Genomic DNA, 24,012 nt, shown 5'->3' with positions numbered 1-24,012 from the left:
CCTGAAGTGAACCTGAACCACGACATGGCGGAGAAAGGGATTGACCGCGAATGTCCCCCGCCGGAGCCCCACTGACCACTGCCAAGGCAGCGGGCAGAGGGCAGAGGGCAGAGGGCAGAGGGCAGCGGGCAGAGGGCAGAGGGCAGAGGGCAGAGGGCAGCGGGCAGAGGTTAGTGGGCAGAGGGCAGAGGGCAGAGGGCAGAGGGCAGAGGGCAGAGGGCAGAGGGCAGCGGGCAGCGGGCAGAGGTTAGTGGGCAGCAGGCAGCGGGCAGCGCCGAGGCACGGGCAACAATCCCTTTCTCCTCCATGTCGCGGTACAGTCTACTTCAGATTGATGGGGAAGTGGAAGAAGCAGAGACGTCGGAGAACCCGACGCAGTCGTTTGAGGTTCATAATATTGTCTGGAGGCGCACACATCTTTTGGCCGTGATAATATATATTATATGATGTAGATATCTAAGTATATTATGTTATTATTTAGATATAGAGCTCCAGGACTCGGAGTCTTCTAGATTCTAGAATATTTACAGAACACGGCCAAAAGCTGTGTGCGCCTCGCCATTGCGATGCATCCACTTTAAACACAAGTGCATGATGGCCGCAAGCTGCTCACACCCCCACCCTCCACCTTGACCCGCCTCTAAAAAGCGGCAACTTTGTGGAAAGCTCATTGTGGGACTGGCTCGTAGTGGCTGTAATTCTGCACCAAGTACTGTATTAAGGGCCCACTAACACCTATATATAAGCATCCATAAAGTAGCATGCCATGGGACCTTTAAAAACGGAACAGGGAATTGGATCATAACATGCTTTAGCATAAGCTGTGCTAGCATTGTCTAACTTGTTAGCATGTTCAAAGAGAATTGCGCATACAACAAGTGTCTAAGAGTATTATTTCTTGGTATCTGACATCTCAGGTTTAATTTAGTTTGGGTTCATCAGAAGGAAAATGATTAATCGACTAAATCACTCTCATAGACCTTATCCTTTCCTTACAAGGTCGTTGTTGTACGTTTATTTTGGGATGATATCATCATCTTTATCACACACAATCATACCTCAGTTTCCCTGCGGTTAACCTAGCCTATAGGCCTGTGACTCACCAAACTGCAACACAGTTACCGATGCAACCGTGCTTTGATCATTCCGATTTCTTAACCCAAATTTTTATTGCATGCATAAAGTATTATTCTGCATTATTAATAAACATCATTCTATTGTCAATATGTATTGGTGATATTGCAAGTTTACCGTAGGCCTATATTATATAGCACATGTAATAACACGCTGATTGAATAAACATTCAATATACTTTCACTGTACTCAAAGTATATTAATAGACCACTTCATCTTCTACTTCTTCTTCTTGAAAGTGTCTCTCTTAAGATCATTTCAAGTATATGTAATGTCGTTTCAGGCATTGAGCAATATGAAAATATACATAAAATGTAAAATCAATCAGTATATTCAATGTTTCCAAATTAGGTCAATATAGATACGTTTAAACGTCATGACATAATGACATGACATAAATTGAGGTGACGTTAAATGATATGGCGTCAAATTAGCTGCAACACCAATAGTACTGTTCAAACCACAGACATTATGAGGAGGGCTTAATATAGCTCATATGAGGGGGGAAGATGGAAGATGCACACATCCAAATTCCGTTGCGTCATTTCGAAATAGGTCGGAACCCCAGCGTCCTGTGATCTGTTTATATTCAAATCCAGTAGTTTGCTTTGACGTCTTATATACAACTTAACGCGGGCCAAGTGACCTTGTCACAGAGTCGACCCAGTTTTGGGTCAGACCGATAATGAAAATGGTCTATTATCATTGTTCCTCTAAAAATAGAATACTGTATTGTTACATCAGGGTTTTTTGGTCATCATGAATCACTGGGCAAATGGAAAGAGTAACAGTTTCGTCAGTGGGTTTCTATGTGTGAACTTATATGCGAAGCTGCCATGTCCTTGCAGGTTTTTCAGCAAGGAAGTTTCTCACTTCCCCTGTCGATAACGTGTGTGTGTTTGTGTGTGTGTGTGTGTGTGTGTGTGTGTGTGTGTGTGTGTGTGTGTGTGTGTGTGTGTGTGTGTGTGTGTGTGTGTGTGTGTGTGTGTGTGTGTGTGGTAATGGTAATGGTAAATTGATGTTAAATGAAAGTATCATTCATATCGATACTGTAAATGAAAGTTTAACACCTTTTCGATGCTTCCCTCCTCTTCATATTATCCACTGCGGGTTTATGGCAGGGGACAGGGATTTCTATAAATACATAAGTCACTGAAAGACAACTGAAGGGGAGATCCCCTGCTCTGGCGTAATGGCTGAGTAAGACAGCTATTGTTTACGTGTGTAAAGGAGCAGAACTTCCGCTCTACATCGGAAGGCCGTGCAGAAACCACAGTTTCTGCTTACGCTAGCCTACATGCATGTGTATTTGCTAATCTGTGCAAATGCAAGGGGGAGCATCTGAAGAATAGCTTCACTAATGACAGATACCAGGCATTGGAAACCCGGTCCGCCAGACATTAGAACCCTGATTCCTGCCAGACATTGGAACCCCGATCCATGGCATTGGAATCCATGAGCAACATGTTCAGAGAAAGTAAAGTGCACATTCAGTAGTTGGGGAGATGATAAATAGATGATATAATGAATTAATTCAGCACTGTAGGCCCTAATAGATTCTTTGCAATTTCAATTGTGCAACATTGAAATTAAACAGGAATGTACTGAAATAAACATAATTCTGTTCTTTATATAAGTAGTCATTATATTTCCTAAAGGCTATTGACTAGCATGGTTCTACATTATTGTTTTCTTTAGGGAACAGAAATTGTCGCATTACATTTAAATGTAAGCAGGAAGTATGATCAATCGAAACAAAAGTTTAACTGAGGAAGTGAAAACTAGGATATTTTCCCGAAATATTCGATGCTATTTTACTTTCAGTCATATGCTCACGTCCTGAGATGGTTTTTGGTTTTCAGCAACATCGGAAAACTGAAAAAAATGAAAAAACAAGCTTGAGACATCACTACATATTTTTAATACTAATAACAGTAACAGGCCTTACGTCTTACTGCTACCATAATAATAATAATAATAATAATAATAATAATAATAATAATAATAATCATTATTATACTAGTCACTATACACTATATGAAGTAATCAATAACTAATAATACAAATAATACTTATATTATTATAATTATAATTATTAGGTATCTGTGTACCTACTAATAATCGGTGTAATTATTGTTATGTTTTTTATTATTAATATTATCATTATTATTATCATTATCAGAATTTTTAAATACATTTTTAAGCGAATGAAACCTGATAGCCACAATAAACACTAATGCGTAAAACCCATCTATAACAACGAAAAAAAGTATAATCGTTGTGCAGACGTGCACACTGAATTATAAAGGGATTATTGTTCAGGTATGACTCGGAGAGGTAAATGTTCAACACGTGGTTTATTCCGAGGGACACAAGGTAACTTTAAATGCAGCATCTCTCGAACACAGGTAAGAATTCAGCTTATATTGTAAATGGCTGGAATGGTAAATAAGCCACGCCTACAAGTTTTAGTTTAGACGTTGGTCTGTTTTGGCCTGCAGGGCGGAATGCCAAGAGACCATAGCAGGGTCTGACTTATCTCAAACCCGTACAACTGTGTATGGTTTTGTGTTCACCACTTTATGGGTAGAAGACGCTATTCGGGACTTGTGTTAGCACACCAAATGTGTGGTGCAATATGAGGTACTGATGTTCGCTTGAATACCATGTGCTCTATAAAGCTGATAATTGATTAATCACAGCAGACTTTCTTTACATTTCCTTTGCCACTTGAAATTAACGTCCTTCCTTCCGTCTGCCAGGCTCAGAGTGTACCTGGCAGATAGAATCGGTGAAGGTTGTTCACAAGCAATTCAATTCGATTTATGGATGTCCGGAGCCCTTTAAAAGACAATGGACTAAACATGTTGCGCCTGTATATTCAGCCAAAATGAAATGTTGCAGCGCCATCTAGTTTTCGGTTTTCTTTCAAAGATATTTAGAGATTTGTTAAAATTTTAGGCGAACGACCTCATCAATAATAACACTAATTATTATTATTATTATTATTATTATTATTATTATTATTATTATTATTATTATTATTATTATTACTATCAATGGATATTCATAGAAGTACGATGGGCTCGCATGATGTTATATAAATCGTATCATCATCAGGGCTTTAATCTGCCTTGTCGGGAAAGCACTATAATGAAACAGGATTATAATGGCCCATGGCAGATACTGTGAGTCTATACTGATTTACAAACATAAAAACAGAATATAATAATAAAAATAAACCTTACAAAAACAATAGGGTTCCGCCCCTTCAGGCTTGGCCCCCTAATTAACGGCGTCAGGACAGGGCGCTGTAAATAAAAAGGTAATGTAAACTACAAATGCAGGCGTGTCCAACAATGGGGAAAACCCCCTTTACCGTAAAACATAAAGTAACCAAAGAAGAAACCTGTTACTTACCAATTAATATATACGCAGACTACTCTAGGGGAGTAGCTATGCTAGCCAATATTTTAGTAATTGCATGGACATTTAAGCGAGGTTTTATGCCTTTAGATAATCATGTAGACTCTTTCTGAAATCCCATTGCTCATTTATTAGAGCTATTACGGTGCGGTTGCCGGGGAGTGGACTCGCAGCCACACCAACACACATCACTGCAATGACAATGTGATTAGAAGATGCTGGCGTTTTGCAACAAAGACAATGAAATCCTTTAACGCGATTAGCATAAGAGATTGTATTGAAAAGAGTAAGAATGAGACTCTAAAAGAACGCTTTTACAAATAAATATAATTAGTTTAAAGGCTACGGTTAGCTAGCTCAGCGCCTGCTACTGCTTTTCTAGAATTAGCTTTGAATTGACTACGTTACAATTACAGCTAATGTAGATCTATTTGTAGCTCAACAATGGAGTTCTCTTTTGATATTAACAACATCTTCCTAGAGCGGATCACTGTGTTGGATCAGAGCCTTGTTCCTGGTGATAAATCCGAAGGAAGGTAGGTGACATGGTTGTTGTGTTTGTCTGGTTCCAGTCAGTGTCACTCTGTTGATGCCCGCCCATCGTCTATCCCCAGGGTTTATGTATAAGATGGCTGGATCATATTGTGTCATTGTGTCATAAAAATCCTGGTCAAACGGAGTCTAATATTTTGTTGATTTCTGTCTCCAGGCCAGATCTGCAAAGCAAAATAGCTTCAGTTATTGATGAGCTTGGGAAAGCCTCCTCTAAGGTTGGTGTTTGTTGTAGTTAAAAACAATTACCGCTAATTGCATTGAAGGAACTAAATGGTGCATCCACAATTGTAAAGGACCATTCTCTGCAAGGACCTGTAATAAATATTGCATGACAGCTGCATTATCTATCTAGAGTACCAGGGCTTTGTAAATCAATGTGAACCATCTACCGTTGTGATGTTTTCCATCCACAGGCTCAACAGTTGCCAGCTCCAATAACAAGTGCTGTGAAGCTGCAGTCCAACCAGCACAGCCTTTACCTTATCAAGGATGAAACCAGCAATGGGTATCTTGTTATATCACTCCGTTTTTCACGTCCAAACTACTCAAAATAAAACGTTATTAAATTGTTGCCATCTAAAGGTCTTTAACAGTAACTTCATACCAAGTATAACCCCTCCAGGGTTGTCTTAGTGCTTGGTGTACGTTAAGAGGACATCTCTGGGAAACAGACTCCACCCTTAGTGTGCTAACAATACCGATGCTAAACAAAGCTATTCTGTGGGTACATTTGAGGCTCTATGGTGCTCTCTGAATCCTCTGGACCAGTATATATGGTCAACAATAAACTAGAACCCTTTTGTTGACCCATGAAGTGGAGGCCATTACTCCAGCTGGGTTGAGAAATATATGTCTTATATTCTTCTCACTAGTACGTAAACCTCCCCAATCGTTCCTTTTCCCCATGCAGAGGCCAAGGAGCAGGAGTAGGGTTTCTCAAGGTCGGCTACAAGAAGTTGTTTCTCCTTGTAAGTGACCAACAAATATATTTCTAGCTTTGAAGGAGGCGACTGTTTGAATTGTGAATTTGAAATGTTCCATTGTTGTAAAACACCTTACAACAATGGAACATTCATTCTCATTAACATGAGTTAATGCAGTGATGAGCATTATTATATAGCTTAGGGGTAGGGTTAGGGCTAGGGGTTGGGCTATTGCTTACTGCATTGACTATGTTACTTACTGGTTCATTAATGTACCCAGTTATTATAAGTGTTACCAATGGTATTAATATTAGATTCTCTTTTGCATACAATGTTCGGTACAATTGACAGGAAACTACAGAAGGAAAATATCGTTGTGTGTGTGTTAATAGTGTACAGCCTTTTCCACTGCTACATTTCGTACTCATTTAAAAGCACTTCAAAGTTTCTCATTGATTTACAAGCCTGACCAGAAGTCTTGATGGGCCTTATTCACTTAGTGGCCATCTTGGTGTCCATCTTGCCTCTAACCGCTAACCGCTGCGGTTGGAGGCAGCTCCACCAAAGCTAGCCGTCAGAACCAAGATGGCCCCCAGGTGACGTAAGGCCCCTGGTGCTCTGTGGTTCTCAGGACCAGCGGGGAGCCCACTTAGAGGCGGAGCCGCTGTGTGTGCTGGACTTCTACGTCTCGGAGAGCCTGCAGCGCCACGGCTACGGGCTGGAGCTCTTTGACTTCATGCTGCAGGTGAGGCCTCCTGGACACCTGGGAACTCTTAGTCAAAAGGAGACAGAAATGGATAAAAGAAAAGTCTGCAACTTATTATAGGGTTCAGGTTACTTTATTCGTACCCGTAGGTAAACTTGTGTTGCAGTTTAAAAGTGGGCTTCCGACACACAGTTAGGACAACACATACACACAAACACAAATGGGACAGTTACATACAGTGGATAAAACAATTAAAGTGCTCCAGTGCTAATCCAAATTTGGACACTTAAAACTGACCACCATAATTAAAATATAATAAAACCCTGATAAATTGATCTAGAAACCCCACAATTTTTTTTTGTCGCACATTAATTTGTTGATTACACAAAGAATTGATTTGTGTCTTTCTAACATTTCTATCAAAATAAACATCATATAATTAAAACTGCAATATTTAAAAGGTTTCATGTTTGACACGTGTCAGCAGTGTTGCAAGTTTTACATTTTAATGGCTGCAGACAGTGCTTCCATTACTCCGATACAGAGAGAGGATCCTAGCACTCACATCCACTTCCTGTAACCGGAGCCTCCCTGGTCAGACCGGTGGTTATATTCTGATTCAGTCCTGGGTAGTGGCACCTATCGTTGAGATTGCAGTGTTATTTGAACAGTTGGCCAAGGAGTAGTATCAAAAATCTTTCGATTTTTTAGGCTAGCCAGAATAGCCAGTGCAAACTCGTCCGGCTTTGTAAACTCAAATGTTCTTGTAGCCGTGAAGAGACAAGCTTACCCGACTGGTCCCGATCAAAACGTCTTCAGACAAGGTGTCCGTAAAGGTTTAAATTGAACCTGGGTAGTAGACTGGCCACTGTAGAGATATCGTCTTCTGAAATCTGCACCTCGTGAATGAGTTTACCCTCAGGACGCTATACAGACCCGTTCAGGGCAATGTGTGGAGCTCCGCCCTGCGCACTCTGGTTTCCGGCCAGGGCGCTGGTCTGCCCTCAGAGGGTCAGACACAGCGATGGGAACCTCTGGACTCAGATCAGCCAGGGTCTGGTCTCCCCCTAGAGGATCAGATACAGGGATATGATACCCTCGACCCAGATCAGCCATAGAGCAACATCAGTCAATCTCCATTGATGGAAACTTTAATTTCAGTAGAATAACTGAATAAGGTTCACGATTAGTTAATAAGACCAACTCCATAATTATAGCAATTAAACACTCACTCACACAAAACAAACAATGAAACACTTTACATAGTATTTGTCAAGAAGGTGATGTCGATATTTGTAGGGGGGAGAAGTGACAGCATAGGAATCTAGGGGGAATGGTTTGAGAGAAATCATCAAAGGTGCAATGCGTCTCCAGCGGTGGCAAGTGTGTGTTGGCATCAAGGTGTCGTTGTTCCTGTATCTTTTATTCATCTTCCTCCACAGCACACGCAGATGGAGCCGGCGCTCATGGCCTACGACAGACCCTCAGCCAAGTTCCTCGCCTTCCTCGCAAAGCATTACTGCCTGACTCAGAGTGTTCCTCAGGTACCAGTCTGCGAGTAAACCTCAGAACAGAAATGATAATAATAGGGGTACATTTAAGAGTCTGATTCCTCGACATGATGGTGTATGGAACATGATCAGAGGAGAGTGGAAGCTTATCATCTCTTCTGATGACATGTTTTAGCTGCTATTTATAGCCACCCCATTCATGGCAGGATTTATTCCAGGAACAGAACAAGATCAGAAGGTTTAAGTTGAACGAAACATCAAGGAACCATGGATGCATTTTCTATGTTTGCTTTCCTGTTGTCGCCAGGTGAACAACTTTGTGGTTTATGAGGGATTCTTCCTCAACAAATCAGGTAATTTCTTTACAATGGCATTTATAATCATTACTTCACGTTGAAAATTCTAATTACATGTCGTCTGTTCGATTTTCAACATTGTCGTCATGGGCATTGCATTGATTGATGTATAAAACTATAACACAATAGATTCCTCTTGAGGTCTATGTAGTCTGGGCATCCTATCCAAACTCATCATCAGCATCTTGATGGGACTTCAGTCAAACTGTTCATGCATGGTCTTACCTAAATAGTGTGCGGTATCTGCATATTTCCTTTCTACATTATTAACTGTTTCATTTAGTTTTACCCATATAACAAGACATATTCAGGTCAAACGTTAAATCTGGAAAGGGCTCTCTCTCTATCTAACTCTCTGTCACTCTCTCTTCCACCATAAGAGAGAGACAGAGATAGAGAAAGCGAGAGAGTCCTTCAGAGAGTTGACATGCGGTTATTTTGGTTCCAAACACTCTTTCATTCTCCACCAAACTCTCTCAGGCTCGCCCCACTCTCCTCTGACGGATCAGGGAATGTACGGCTTTTTGTAAGGACTCTTCATCACTTTTTCTGTTCCTTAGTCTCAACTCCCCTATCTCCTTATTCTTACCCCCTCTGTTCCTCCCTTTCCGCCCCCCTGTCTCTCTGCTAAACAAGGTCACCTTCATTTGTCTGTTTTGCTTTTGTTTTTTGCATTGGTTATTAAGATCTAAGAACCCTTCCCCCCCTCTCCTCTCCGGTAGAATAATTAAAGCTTGGCTGACCGGCATATCTAGATTATACAAATGTGCACGTCACACACTCACACACATACATGCACGCGGACAAACACACTCACACGCCCGCACACATACATGTATGGACGCAAACACACAGGTATGAACCAGTGGCGTCACTAGGCTGTTTCATTCGGGGCTTTAGCCCCAGATTTTATTTAATTAGCCCCGAATCCTTTCTTTCTTTATTTTTAAGCTTCTTTTACACTAGAAACAAACATGAGGATTCCCGGGGCATCCCAAAATAAAGTAGCTTAGTCCTAGATAGTCCTCCTGGCAAGAGAATAAACGGTTTAAAATTACCCTATCCTATCCCCAGTTATATATATATATATATATATATATATATATATATATATATATAGGTAAGGTCTGTCTCACTTGTATTCATTTTACTCTGAAATAACTTGAATGGATCTTTAGATGTCTGGGGATAAGCAGCACAGCAGTCAGGTAGCTATTTAAAGCTATAATAAACTGCGCATTTTGTGTATTTAGGCAAAGCATTATGAAAAATGTGCATGCGCAATAAAGCAGACACAAAGATTTTCCGTGCGCACTTTCCCTTTCCCTCTGGGCTATGAGCACACACACACGGACCACTTCACTATATACATAAGCCCTGCAGTAATCTCCGCTATGCGTTGGTTTCGTAACATCCCATGTTAAACACCTCGCAACTTTACACACTAGGTCTAACCTCTGAAGGGTCCCTGACCTCGTGAGACTGGTGCAAACCACCATCTCTGATGGAACGGGGCAATGGAGAGCTAATGGATTTGGGATTGCCACAAATTGGTACCAGTCAGGGAATAGCCTGCTTAGAGTTTATTGCTGGTTTGATGTTAGAGCTTTGTTGCTCTTTAATAATTGTGTGTCTGTCTGTTTTTTTGTTCTTGTAACATGTCAAGAAAATAAGTAGAATCAAAACTGCACTCATCTGACTTTGACATTGAGTTAAAGATGCAAAGTAGATGCAAAAATTACTAAGTATCATTAAAGATAGCAACTGTTATTGGAAAATTCTCTGTTTGATCATCCCATATTACTTGTGCTATTAATACGGAGGGTTTAATATGATACACGTAGTGTCATGTCAGTGTTGAATATCCAAAAGTGCTTAATGATTTCGATCACATATGTTTTAGGGAAGACATTCCTAACTGATTCAGTCAGTGTTCAATAAAGTAATTGACAATGGGGTCAGGCTGATCTTCACCTGGGTTAATGATCTTCATTAACCCAGATTTGAATTGTTCAAAACTGCCTGTGACTAGTTTTACTATATACAGTATACACTTTAACTGTACTACGGTATATATTGTAGCTAAAACACCATGCAAGGTTCTCACTGAACTATCAAATATTCCTTGAGAAAATTGTGAGATTGGATAACAGGTGTTTTATTTTGACATGGGAGGAATGTCAGGTAGAAAATAAACACACATGAATGAGGCAAATATTTCAGTCTTTGTCCCTTGGATCTATAGCCCAGATTCTGTCATAGTATTTTGTCTGTTTTCTCCCTACAGTGGGCCCGTCGAGAAAGGGTCTCCCAAAAAAGGTGGAAGGAGAGATCAAGCCCTACTCTCTAATGGAGAGAGAAGGTGAGCAGTATGACCCAACAGGCCGGTCAACAGACCGTTAATATGGAAACTCCCCAGCCGTCACGCATGATGCATGTGTTCCCACTTTCTGCCAACACTGCCATTGTTTTCATGTTTAAAATATGGGTTGTGTGTTGATCCTGCAAGATTGTAGTTTCTGCTTTTTTGTGCTTAGTAACTAAAAGGCTTACAGCGCTACCTACTTTGACGACGAGAACTTAACTTAACTCAACCATCGTCTCCGGTGTGTGTGTGTGTGCGTGTTTGCGTGCGTGCCTGTGTGCGTGCGTGCGTGCGTGCGTGCGTGTGTGTGTGTGTGCCAACACAAACAAGACATATTGAAAGGTGATGACAAAAAAAACGAGTTTGGGTGTGAATGCTGACGGCATTCCAGGAACCAGCTGTCCCTCAAAGGAGCCATATTGTTATGAACACTACCCCTGAACTCCAGCTTCATCCCAGACTGTGGGTTGATAATGAATGATTGATCCAGTCCATGGATGGCTCACACTGTGCCCTCCCGTCCCGGTGTCAGCGCTGCGCGGGGACCAGAGGGTGGGGCAGTGGCCCTTCCCGCCCCAGGTGGGATCCTCCCCCTACTCGCGCTCCCACAGCGTGGGCTCGTCCCCCAGCCGGGCCCCGCCCGCCCAAGCCCCGCCCCAGGGGCCAGCTCCGGCCTCTGGTGGACCCCCGACGCCCCACTCCCTGCTCAGCGACCACCTCAAGGCAAGACGCACCAGGTACGACCCCCCCTCCCACGTCGGCTGGCAGGTAGGGGACTGCTCTGAGAACACCTGATGTACCTCTGGCCCCCTTGCCATCTAGCTACGGGACGCGTTAGCTTCCGGCCACCCCGGGCTCATTTTAGACCAATCAGTGCATCTCTTTCATGATTGGTTAAAAAACAAAAGTTTAAAAAACCTAATCGGTTAAAAATCCTCTCTCCTGCTCTCTCTTTGCAAATCTAAAATGAATTCTGCAGCAGCTTTAAGTCCCTAGCTGTCCTTGGAGGTTGACTGCAATGGGAGCAGCGTGCCTCTTGTTGAGCGAGCCACGTCTGCTTGGCTGTGGAAGCCAACGCTACATATTCCTCTCATTAGTCAGCCTCCTTTGTTTACCGCCCACTAAAGAGCCCGGAGAGGCAGCGGCCGCGGTACCACTCAAGTGTCGGCTGGATTTATGCACCTTTCTGCTCTGAGGCTGGTTGTTCTGCTGTACCACTGATGGTCCACTTTAATTCGTTGTTCTCTTTCCTTGTCTCTCCACAATCCTCCTCCCGTTTTGGAACCCATTTTCCACCATCTGTTTATCTTGGTTTTACAAACACTCATCCTTCCCGCCTCGTTTTCCATCCTTTCCTTTCCGACGCTCTCCTCTCCAATCCCCCCCCCCCCCCCCCGGAGTAGTTCCCTTAATCGTTCTCAGCTGGGTTTCTACTGAACCCCCCAGAGACCGGCCTGCCCTCCACTCCCCTTTTAAAGAAGGCGTCTGGTTTTTAGCTTGATGGAGGGCCTGCGTCTCTGTCACAGAGGAAGGGGAGTGCCTTAGCCCCAGGGACATTATTTGATTCCATGGAAACACACAGAATGAACCGGAACAGGAGTGAGAGTGGCTGTCGGCCCTACCACTTTTTGTAAAACTTTTACTGTTGCTCCCTAGCAGAACAAAAGAGGATGGCTGTTTCCTCTGTTGTTTATCTTTTTAAAAACAATTCATTAAAGTACATACCGCAATGTCATGTCTGCTTTTTATCAAGCATATGAACTACGACACACCTGCAATGATACATGTACATGCGACACAAAGCACCATAGAAAACTGTGTTCAATACCCGCTGCAGTTTTTTGTGTTCTCCCATTAATTATTCTTTGACCCATGAATTCTTTGTTTTTTGTGTTGGCTCATTTGCAGTTCATTTGTTATTTTAATTGGATTTTAATTTGGCCATTTGTTTTATTCTACAATCCCTTGTGTTTGCTTAAAAAAAACATCTCTCCATCCATGGGCTCCCCCCCCCCCCCCCCCCCCCCCCCATCCACTTCCTTTGATGGCTTCTGGCAGCAAACACAAGCACACGGTTGCCAGGGGCAACCATCCCTGTTGCCACATCGACAGCAGCAGCGGTCTGATGCTGAACCGGGACCAGGCGCCCTTCCATCGGCCAGGTGAGGGCGCTCTTCAAGGGGGGGCGGACCCCCACCACCGCCAAGTGCACTGTGTGCACCAACCCCAAGTTCAGCACAGGCATAAAGTGTACTTTATGTAAAGTGTGCCTTGTGTAAAGTGCACCTTATGTAAAGTACGTTTTGTGTAGTGTGCTTTATGTAAAGTGTACTTTGTTTGAAGTTTACTTTGTGCAAAGTGCGCTTTGTGTAAACAACTGCGCTTTGCATAAAGTGTGCTTTATATAAGTGTGCTTTGTGCAAAGTGCGCATTGTGTAAAGTGTACTTTGTTTAAAGTGCGCTTTGTGTAAAGTGTACTATGTTTAAAGTGCGCTCTATGTAATGTATGCTTGGTTTAAAGTGCATTTTTTACAAAGTGTACTTTGTGTAAAGTGCTGTGCGTCCGTAGGTTGGAGGTTAGCAGACGTCTTGAGAGACAGAGGGACTGACATACAGCCAGTGGGAAACACAAACACACACAGGTTGGACACCTCCACAGATCTCAAGGAAGAAGGCTTTGCACGCACAAACATACATGATTTAAAACAAATCTTATCTGTGTTCCTTTGTGGCCAAAAATGGGTTGGCTAAACTCAAAATATGAAATTGAAAACTGGGAGCTGAAAACGTAGCCAAATATTTATGAATGGACTGATTTTTCCACAGGTTGATGCGGTCCACAGCCAAAGTACCACATTCTTTTAATGTTTATTTAATTTTTTCTTTTGAGATAATTAAAGAGCATGTTAACCGGTATCGTACTCTACATGTTCCACTTCTTCCTCTCCATCAACCACGTCCTTCTCTCATCATGGCACCATCTCCGTCCCGCCGTCCCCCTGTGTTTAGGCCCCGCCCACCTTCACTCCCCCCTCTGCTGGCGCCCAGGAAGCCCCCCGGCCCGGCGCCCCCCGCAGGCCGGCATGAGTGGGCGCACCGCATGACAGGGGCCCGAGGGGCTAAGACAGAGCTGCTGCCCAGGCGCCAGGCCCCGCCGGGCCCCTGGGAAGCCGGGGCCACACGGGGGGGCCAGAGAGCCCTGCTGGGAGGCCCCTGGTCCTGGACCCTGGGGGAGGGCCCCCACACGGCCCAGTGGGTCCGACAGAAGCAGGAGTACCGGAGCACCAGACCCTGGTGAACCCGGGGTAGAACTGAGGACCTCTGCCTCTGCTGCCCTGGGCTCACGGCTCTCCAGCGGAGCCGTCTTCCAGGGGTCTCGGTGTACGACCAACCCAGGGGGACAGCACTGTGGATGGGCCTCGGTGTACGACCAACCCAGGGGGACAGCACTGAGGATGGGCCTCAGTGTCGGATCAACCCAGGGGGACAGCACTGAGGATGGGCCTCAGTGTATGACCAACCCAGGGGGACAGCACTGGGCCTCTGTGTCGGATCAACCCAGGGGGACAGCACTGAGGATGGGCCTCAGTGTATGACCAACCCAGGGGGACAGCACTGGGCCTCAGTGTCGGATCAACCCAGGGGGACAGCACTGTGGATGGGCCTCAGTGTGCGACCAACCCAGGGGGACAGCACTGAGGATGGTCTCTCCCTTCATGAACCAGGAAAGGGCTAGGACTCATCTTCACTGGTGAAGTGGGCTCCCCATGCGATGGTGCAGGACAGGAGCAGAGCCATGTCCAGGGGGCTGACGGGGGTTAAATATGGATTCATATTTGTCAGATGGAACTTGCGCTGATTGTGAGCTCGCTCTTCTGCCTTGGTGAGAAGGAAAAAGCCTCTGCACATTACTCACCGCTTTATTTGTATTGATTTATATTGTGTCAAATGTTTTTCAGAAGTTATATATAATTATTTGAAGCGTTAATAAGAATAAAAAAACAATACGATCCCAAAATGATTGTGCTCATTTGTGTTATCATGGAATGTATTGTTTTGTTGTAAGGTTTGGAATGAAACCGTATTTACTCCCCAGACATCATCGGTGACCAAGAAGGAACTAAAAATAACCAAAGGCATTCAAACAGAAATGTTAAAAGATACACTGCCATGGGTTTAGTTTCAGCTGTGTATTCATTCAAAATGCAAAGGTAATATTTACTGTATCAGATTTACCCTTAACACAAGAAGTTCCCCTTAACCGGCTTGTGCCTTCGTGCCTTATCATAAATACAAGTATTTACCCATTCTCCATCTGATGAATACCAACTGAAATGAAATGAACCCTTTCATTGCATCACATACTGTATTTTAGTCTGCCTGATGGGAGGATAAGGAGACAGGAGACGTCTTCCTACGGATGGGTTGCAACAACCGGTTTACCAGGAAACGACTGCTGCTGAATTCAGTTAAATACTTTACGTTTAACCCCCACTTATGGAAGCATATATGTAGCAAAATTCAAATGGCAATGCAATTTGGAATTCCATTATGCATTTGACAATGCATTATGCAATTGTATAATGTAATTTGTTAATACGTTATTCAAAGTGTATTTTAAAATGCAAAGTGACAATGCAATCCTCAATTAAATTTGAAAAAGGTTTTAACAATACAAATAGAATAACATTTTGTCAAATTCTTTGAGTTCCTATGGAAGCATATATGTAGCAAAATTCAAATGGCAATGCAATTTGCAATTTGCAATTCAATAAGTAATTACGTTATGCAATTGACAATGCATTATGCAATTTCATAATGTAATTTGTAAATACGTTATTCAAAGTGTATTTTAAAATGCAAAGTGACAATGCAATCCTCAATTAAATTTGCAAAAGTTATAACAATAAAAATACAATAACATTTTGTCAAATTCTTTGAGTTCCTTTATTCAAATTGAAAAGCTATAGCGTCCCCGTGATTGCAATCCACTTGGCCACGCTCCGTGTGTTGCGATATTCAAATGACATTTCAATCCGCAAAACGGAATCCAAAACGGAATCCAAAGAGGAATCCAAAAAGTAAATATGCAAAGTGGCAAACGTATCAGCCACCAGCGGGAACTACGTCACTTTCTATTGTGTCAGACTGTTTTATGTGTGGGGGGAGGGAGTTCCAGAGCCTGGGTGCTGAACAGCTGAATGACCGGGCACCCATTCGTAATGAGTCGTGATGTGGGGATACATAGTAGTCCAGCAGAGGTTGAGCGGAGGGAGCGGGAGGGAGTGTATTCTTGGAGGAGGTCCCAGAGGTAACTGGGGGCTAGGTTGTGGAGAGCTTTGTAGGTGAGGAGTGGGTGGAGACGGTGGGTCGCCTGTAGCACTTTGGAAATCTTTGTGTTTACCACACTGGCGTCAAAACGTACCCGTGAGGATAAGTCGTCTATCCTATCTCCCAGAACACGCACTCTATCTACTGCATCTGTGTCTTCAACACGATTGTTCTCCACATCATCGGCCAAACTTCGGAGCGTATCAATAATCACCATTGGTGACCATGGACCTGACACATACGAACTAGAAGTGAACAAGGAAATTACGAGCAAGTGACGTAGTTCCCGCCCAGACGCTGATTGGCTGATACGTTTGCCACTTTGCATATTGACTTTTTGGATTCCTCTTTGGATTCCCTCTTTGGATTCCGTTTTGCGGATTGAAATGTCATTTGAATATCGCAACACACGGAGCGTGGCGAAGTGGATTGCAATCACGGGGACGCTATAGCTTTTCAATTTGTATAAAGGAACTCAAAGAATTTGACAAAATGTTATTCTATTTGTATTGTTAGAACTTTTGCAAATTTAATTGAGGATTGCATTGTCACTTTGCATTTTAAAATACACTTTGAATAACGTATTTACAAATTACATTATACAATTGCATAATGCATTGTCAAATGCATAATGGAATTCCAAATTGCATTGCCATTTGAATTTTGCTACATATATGCTTCCATAAGTTCCTTTATACAAATTGAAAAGCTATAGCGTCCCCGTGATTGCAATCCACTTAGCCACGCTCCGTGTGTTGCGATATTCAAATGACATTTCAATCCGCAAAACGGAATCCAAAGAGGAATCCAAAGAGGAATCCAAAAAGTCAATATGCAAAGTGGCAAACGTATCAGCCAATCAGCGTCTGGGCGGGAACTACGTCACTTGCTCGTAATTCCCTTGTTCACTTCTAGTTCGTATGTGTCAGGTCCATGGTCACCAATGGTGATTATTGATACGCTCCGAAGTTTGGCCGATGATGTGGAGAACAATCGTGTTGAAGACACAGATGCAGTAGATAGAGTGCGTGTTCTGGGAGATAGGATAGACGACTTATCCTCACGGGTACGTTTTGACGCCAGTGTGGTAAACACAAAGATTTCCAAAGTGCTACAGGCACTGGGTGCGAAACATAGGGTCGGGAGACCCACCGTCTCCACCTACTCCTCACCTACAAAGCTCTCCACAACCTAGCCCCCAGTTACCTCTGGGACCTCCTCCAAGAATACACTCCCTCCCGCTCCCTCCGCTCAACCTCTGCTGGACTACTATGTATCCCCACATCACGACTCATTACGAATGGGTGCCCGGTCATTCAGCTGTTCAGCACCCAGGCTCTGGAACTCCCTCCCCCCACACATAAAACAGTCTGACACAATAGAAAGTGACGTAGTTCCCGCTGGTGGCTGATACGTTTGCCACTTTGCATATTTACTTTTTGGATTCCTCTTTGGATTCCTCTTTGGATTCCGTTTTGGATTCCGTTTTGCGGATTGAAATGTCATTTGAATATCGCAACACACGGAGCGTGGCGAAGTGGATTGCAATCACGGGGACGCTATAGCTTTTCAATTTGAATAAAGGAACTCAAAGAATTTGACAAAATGTTATTGTATTTTTATTGTTATAACTTTTGCACATTTAATTGAGGATTGCATTGTCACTTTGCATTTTAAAATACACTTTGAATAACGTATTTACAAATTACATTATGAAATTGCATAATGCATTGTCAATTGCATAACGTAATTACTTATTGAATTGCAAATTGCAAATTGCATTGCCATTTGAATTTTGCTACATATATGCTTCCATACCCACTGTATTAATAATAATGGATTGAATTTATGTAGCACTTTTCTAGACACTCAAAGGCGCTTTACAGTGAAGGCAGCACCCACTTGGGTGATGCACAGCAGCCAATCTGCACCAGAACGCTCACCACACACCAGCCTGAGGTGGAGGGTGAGGGAATTAATGAGTCCGCCAATTATACAGGAGGATGATTAGGGGGCCAGATTGAATGAGCCTGGTTGGAACAGGACACCGGGGAAACCCCTACTCTTTGTGATAAGTGCCCTGGGATCTTTTATGACCTCAGTGAGTCAGGACCTCGGTTTGACGTCTCCTCCGAAGGACGGCACCTTCCACATATTATTGTATCTAACTAATCTCTAGATTTGAGGGATAATACAATAAGGAATGTTAATGTTTGAAGTTGATGACCGTTCAACCACACATAAATACATTTTTATTTACATTTTACATAGAGCAACATCAAAGGAGATTTTGCTCGACAAGAAAGCGTAAGAAAAAGCCTACAACCTCGGTGAAATCAAGATGGAGGGGGGGGGTGTTACAAGGTTCTTAAAAAATACATTCACTCAAATATCTGACCAACCCCATATATAACATTTAAAACCTGGCTCATTCTCACCGGACTTGTTCTCCTTGGTTTCATGGAATGACATTTGCATGTGCTCATTGGACCGTAAGCACCTAATCTGCACCCAGTGAGGCCCGCAAAAGGAGGGCGTTTAATGATTAGAAGGCAGACATGTGCATAGTTCCCCAGTTCACATTGAGCAGGAACAGGACTCCTCCCCAAGGGATCAGTCCACCCTCCACTCGGTCGACATGCTGGCTTGACTGTTTATTAACGCCACACTCGATGAGTCCTCGATGACACACTCCTTGACTTGGTCTTTTTACTTCCTGACTCCCTACAGTCTCTTTGCATTCTGGCCAATTTACAGCCCATTTTTCTGAATGTTTTTTATACATTTCAATAAATAATTTCAGCAAGATCAAAACAAATATAGTTTTTAGCCATACATTTTCCTATTTTAGAACAAAACCCTGACACACACACACACACACACACACACACACACACACACACACACACACACACACACACACACACACACACACACACACACACACACACACACACACACACACACACACACACACACACACACACACACACACACACACACACACACACACACACACGTTGAGGTCCACCGCTATGGGCCAGGCCTAGCGAGCGTCCTCCAGCAGGGAGAGGTAGAGAGGGGACTGCAGGAAGCGGGGGTAGCAGTCTGCGTCCAGCAGGGAGTAGATGCGCTTCTGAGCGGGGAGCAGGGAGGTGTGTGAGGGTGCCTGCAGCAGCTGGAGGGTCAGGTCCCGGGTCTTGCTGTCCAGGTTCACCTGGTGAGGGGGGAAAACACAACATGCGTCCGTTAGGATGGACAACTACTGGTGGGTATTTTTACGAAGGAGAAGGAAAAAAGACAAAGAACAATTCATTTGGGATTTGACATTGCAGTAGGAAATACTGTACGACAAAAAACATGCTCAAATTGTAAACGTGTCTAATGTAGTTCTGTTACGTTATAATATGTGTTTTTGCAATACACACACACACACACACACACACACACACACACACACACACACACACACACACACACACACACACACACACACACACACACACACACACACACACACACACACACACACTAAAGCCAAAACAAGTCAATCGAATCACAATAGGCTAATGGAAGAGTTAAACAACCTTCTTATAAAAGCACAACAATGTACGGTTACATTTACGCACTCCTGGTTCTGTACAGGGAGGCAGAAAGAAGGGCATGCTTTTGATCATTCTCTCCCTTCCTAGAGGGGGTCGGGGGGGCTGTACCTCACGGGGGGAGCCAGGCTGGATGTAGGTGGTGCAGATGTCCTTGGCCCTCCGCTGAAGGCTGAAGTTGTTGGAGGACTGCTGGTACTGCCCACACGCCAGGTAGAACTGCAGGTTCTCCTCGCTGAACTCGGAGCGCAGGAATGCACCGAACACAGACACTCCCTCTGTAATCAAAACAAAGCTGCTATGAATGGTGGTTTCCTCTCCAAGAATGGCATTGTGATAAGGAGCTCAAAACATTATTTATCTTGACCTCCGCAATGAGGTTGCACTGTTGACCTTTTCTTAGACAGGTGAGTGTATGGAGGGGGGGGGGGGGGGGGGACATCTTTCACCACAACAATCACACATCCAACCAGAGGCTAAGACAATTATGGGAGCGTGCGGTCGGAGAATGTGGGCCAGTGCCCACACGTCAGAAAGTATACTAGACAATGATCTACAACTCGGATGGTAAAACACATAAATAGTAAGAATGATTGTTGACAGTGACATCAGGGAAAAATGTTCCATGATCTAGTTCACATTGCTCAAGGTTACTGGCATCAATCCTGCCCCTACATAATACCACTTCCTATTTGTTTGGATTAGTACTATTATTAGTTACCAATTTTAAAAGGTGCACAGGTTAAAGTAACAACTAGCCTACATTCAAAACAGGAGGAAACACATTCCTAAAGACATAGTGGCAGAACCAGCTCCTATTGAAACAGCATGAGAAGCATATGACCTTATGGGTTCTATTGGGGGTAAATCCACTGGTTTCGGACCACTTGACAATGAAGATTAAATGAAGATACAACACAGTTATTTCGCTGAGGAGGAACTAGTTTCATAAGAAATTTCCCCAGTTTCCCAACGATGTAATATTTGTTCCCTTTTCCTAAACGTCACATGTTTCGAAGAGGTTGTTTGGACAGAAGTGTGCTGAGCCATTTCTCTGTGCCGGCCCTGATTTATGACGGCTGTAGTTGTTTACCATACGCTCTATTCATAGCCGACGGCCTCTGAGAAAGGGACCAACACACACACCGGGTATTTGTATTGCACAGCACACAGGAAGTGTGTGACGTCTGCTAAATGCTCATGATGACCCTTTACCATTTCAGTCCCTTTAGAACAGGGGTCTCAAACTCGCGGCCCAGGGGCCAATTGAAGCCCCCGGGATGGTATTTTGTGGCCCCCTACTTGACATCAAAGTTTAGTTTTGTGCGGCCCGCGCATTGTTGTGAAACGCACATTTTTGCTTTGTCGCTTGCCACACTTTTTTATCACTTGTGATAGGGTGACCAGATGTCCCGGTTTTGCCGGGACAGTCCCAATTTTGAGTTGCATGTCCTGAGTCCAGACAAAAGCCAAAGGACGCTAAAATGTCCCGGTTCCACCAACCACTATGAAATGTCCCCTGTTGTCAGCGATTACATAGCCAACGTGATCTAATTATACTTTTTTTTGTGGAATACTTTTTGTGGCCCAGCCTGACCCAGACCCTACCTCCAGCGGCCTCCAGGTAAGTTGAGTTTGAGACCCCTGCTTTAGAAGGAGACCCTTTCGATCACAAATGTTCTGGGACCCAGCCGTCCCTTGATATTCGAGCATCCCCTCTGGGGCTCAGAGTCTGGGCCGGAAACCAAAAGCCGTGAGGGGGCGGAGTGACGCCTGGCTTCCGGTTCCCCTAAACTCATTAGCATTAGAGTGGACATCTCAGAGGGGATTTGAGTCCACGTGTTTCTACAGTTCTACAAGGTGTTGATTTGAACCCTTTACAGACCCCTTTTCTGACAACATTGTTGTCCCGGACAGGGAGTTGTCGCTTGTTTTAGTGCCGGGGGAAAGTTTATATCGCTGGCCCAGTTTGTTATTCGCTGCGTAATCCCAACCTGGAATACCCGAACAAGCCAGACAAACTCTGCCCCTGCGGTGACCCGAAAACGAGACATCATGAATCGCAATGAATCACTACTGGCCGTAGTAGTCTTGAACGGCTGATTGAAAAAGCTTACCCTGACTCGCAAGCAGGGCGTTGAGAGACCGGGCCCAATTCTCCAGCGCCTCCAAACTGAACCTCAATCCCCCACTGTGACCCACTTGACTCCACTGGCGCATGAAGCGAAGGCGAGAGCGCCTCTCCTTGGCACTGGAGAGGAGGAGGAAAAGTGATCAGCCGTGTCATACTGAATGGCTCTGGCCCCTACAGGTGTGTGGACAACAAGGTGCCAACAAAACAACAACATGGATCAATCTGTCTCAACAGTTATTTATGGCACCGTAAATTTCCTAATTGTAAGGGGACCTTTGGAAAACTAGATTCCTTTATCATAATAGCAGCTCAAATGACCAGAGACGCCCACGTTCAAGTGAAGACACAGTGTTGGGTTCTCTATGCTCGACCTACCTGTCTTTTTGGACTGCTTGGCTTATATTGGAGTTGGACGAATGATGATTCTGGAAATGACACAATGACAAATTCTTGCTGAATACAAACCATGTTTCAAATCATTTCTTACAAAAGGTATCTAGGTTTCTGCAAGCACACACACACACACACACACACACACACACACACACACACACACACACACACACACACACACACACACACACACACACACACACACACACACACACACACACGGTTAAAAATGTAATTAGTTAATTTACCAGTTCAAACAAACTTTTTAGGTGAAGTTTGGCAGCAGACAGTTTTGCTTTGGCGCGCTCACGGTGGTGGCGCGACTTCAAGGAGGGGTCGGACGGGGAGGACGGGTGCGTGTCGTCCCTCTCCAAGCTCCCGGTGCTGCTGCCTTGGGAGGAGGGCGCCAGCTGGCCGTCGCTGTAGGCACGGAAGCTCTCGCCCATCGTCCCTACTCGCAGGTTGTCCATCTTCCGCTTGCTCAGCTCCTTCAAGTCCTCCACGCTGACGCTGAGATCCTTGGTCAACGTGGCCGGGCAGCCGGGACTCGAACCCAGTTCTCGGATGGTCGGGGGCAGCGTCGCGCTCCGGGCCTGTTCGGAGGGGCCGAGTAGATGCGTGTGGGTGCCCGACTCCCTGTTAAGTACCGGGGGGTCTTTCAGCTGGATCCCTCTCCAGGGCATAACGTCCATGTCCAGGAGGGACCCCTCGGAGCTGAACCTCCGCATGATGCCTCAGCAGACCGTGGCTCAGAGTGAACGAGGGAAGGCGAAGCTCGACGGAGAAAGCGAAGTGTCTGTTCAGTCTGAGGACCACAATGAACCACAACAAGCAAGCAGATGAGAGATAGAGGGAGGAGGGGGGGAGGGGGGAATATACAATTAGAGGAGGAGATAAAATGCTCACAAACAGCAACACACTGGAACTGGCCAACTACCCGACGTACCTCGGGTAGATCAGAAAAAGGCAATGATGTGGATCTCAAGTCAAAGGGGATGCTTTTGCTGACCCACTTTTACAAATGCACATTTTCCTCCAAGCCAATCACCTTCTACTCCAGCTGCATGTTTCCAAACAGTGTGCCCCTGGCGGTCAGCGCCTCGGACATTGTGAGAATTTCGACGCGTGGTCAGCAGACAGCCGCCCGGGGTTAAACACGGAGAAAAGAGTATGCCTACCTCCAGGTCGTGTTATTCCTCTGCTTTGTACCACATGACACCGTCACAGTTTCAGCAGTTCAGCTTTTTCGCTAAAAAAAAACAACACCCCCTGCAATGACTCCTCTGAGTCGTTGTTGGTTTGGATTAAACATAGGGACGCGATGTCTTGTTATGTCCCCGCCCGGAGTGCGTTCCATTATTACGCCATGGAAGTTCTTGTAACATGAAGGCGTCACACGGTAGACGCCACACCTTCGCTTGGGTTTCAACTTGCCCTTCACCACTCCAGGAGCCCGTCTGACACGCAGGTCTGATCATCATTCATTCACTACAGTGTAGGTGTGTCTGGATTGGCCGACTCCACGTCACTGTGAAGAGACCTTTGGTAAAGATCCCTTGGGAAATCTGTTCCTAGA

General features: G+C 44.4%; 2 protein-coding genes across 5 annotated transcripts; one reads left to right on the top strand and one right to left on the bottom strand.

The window, feature by feature from the left end:
• The first annotated feature begins 4,722 nt into the window (after positions 1–4,722).
• atat1 (alpha tubulin acetyltransferase 1) lies at positions 4,723–15,390 on the top strand. Of its 2 annotated transcripts, XM_056583319.1 has the most exons (12): positions 4,723–5,096; positions 5,270–5,330; positions 5,529–5,620; positions 6,026–6,083; positions 6,670–6,783; positions 8,187–8,288; positions 8,563–8,608; positions 10,899–10,973; positions 11,509–11,713; positions 13,035–13,138; positions 13,546–13,618; positions 13,986–15,390. In XM_056583319.1, exons 1-12 carry the CDS (start codon positions 5,005–5,007, stop codon positions 14,272–14,274), a joined length of 1,311 nt encoding a protein of 436 aa, XP_056439294.1. In that variant the 5' UTR covers positions 4,723–5,004; the 3' UTR covers positions 14,275–15,390. The 2 variants fall into 2 exon arrangements, with proteins under 2 accessions (XP_056439294.1, XP_056439295.1); XM_056583320.1 differs by lacking the exon at positions 13,546–13,618 and having other exon boundaries at positions 13,986–14,153.
• A 1,639-nt stretch (positions 15,391–17,029) lies between these two features.
• On the bottom strand, positions 17,030–24,012 carry si:ch211-152p11.4 (regulator of G-protein signaling 8). 3 transcript variants are annotated; one of them, XM_056583464.1, is made up of 6 exons: positions 23,615–24,012; positions 22,685–23,241; positions 22,419–22,468; positions 22,027–22,160; positions 20,021–20,187; positions 17,030–19,524 (listed from the first exon to the last, which is right to left on the bottom strand). In XM_056583464.1, the coding sequence occupies exons 2-6, from the start codon at positions 23,162–23,164 to the stop codon at positions 19,354–19,356; spliced, it is 1,002 nt and encodes a 333-aa protein (XP_056439439.1). In that variant the 5' UTR covers positions 23,165–23,241; positions 23,615–24,012; the 3' UTR covers positions 17,030–19,353. The 3 variants fall into 3 exon arrangements, with proteins under 3 accessions (XP_056439439.1, XP_056439440.1, XP_056439441.1); XM_056583465.1 differs by having other exon boundaries at positions 23,383–23,964; XM_056583466.1 differs by having other exon boundaries at positions 23,485–23,964.

The sequence above is a fragment of the Gadus chalcogrammus genome, chromosome 22, assembly GCF_026213295.1.
Source record: "Gadus chalcogrammus isolate NIFS_2021 chromosome 22, NIFS_Gcha_1.0, whole genome shotgun sequence".
Classification (NCBI taxonomy): Eukaryota; Metazoa; Chordata; class Actinopteri; order Gadiformes; family Gadidae; genus Gadus; species Gadus chalcogrammus.
The sequence above is the reverse complement of the archived record's forward strand: the minus strand, read 5'-3'. Positions and strand labels throughout refer to the sequence as shown.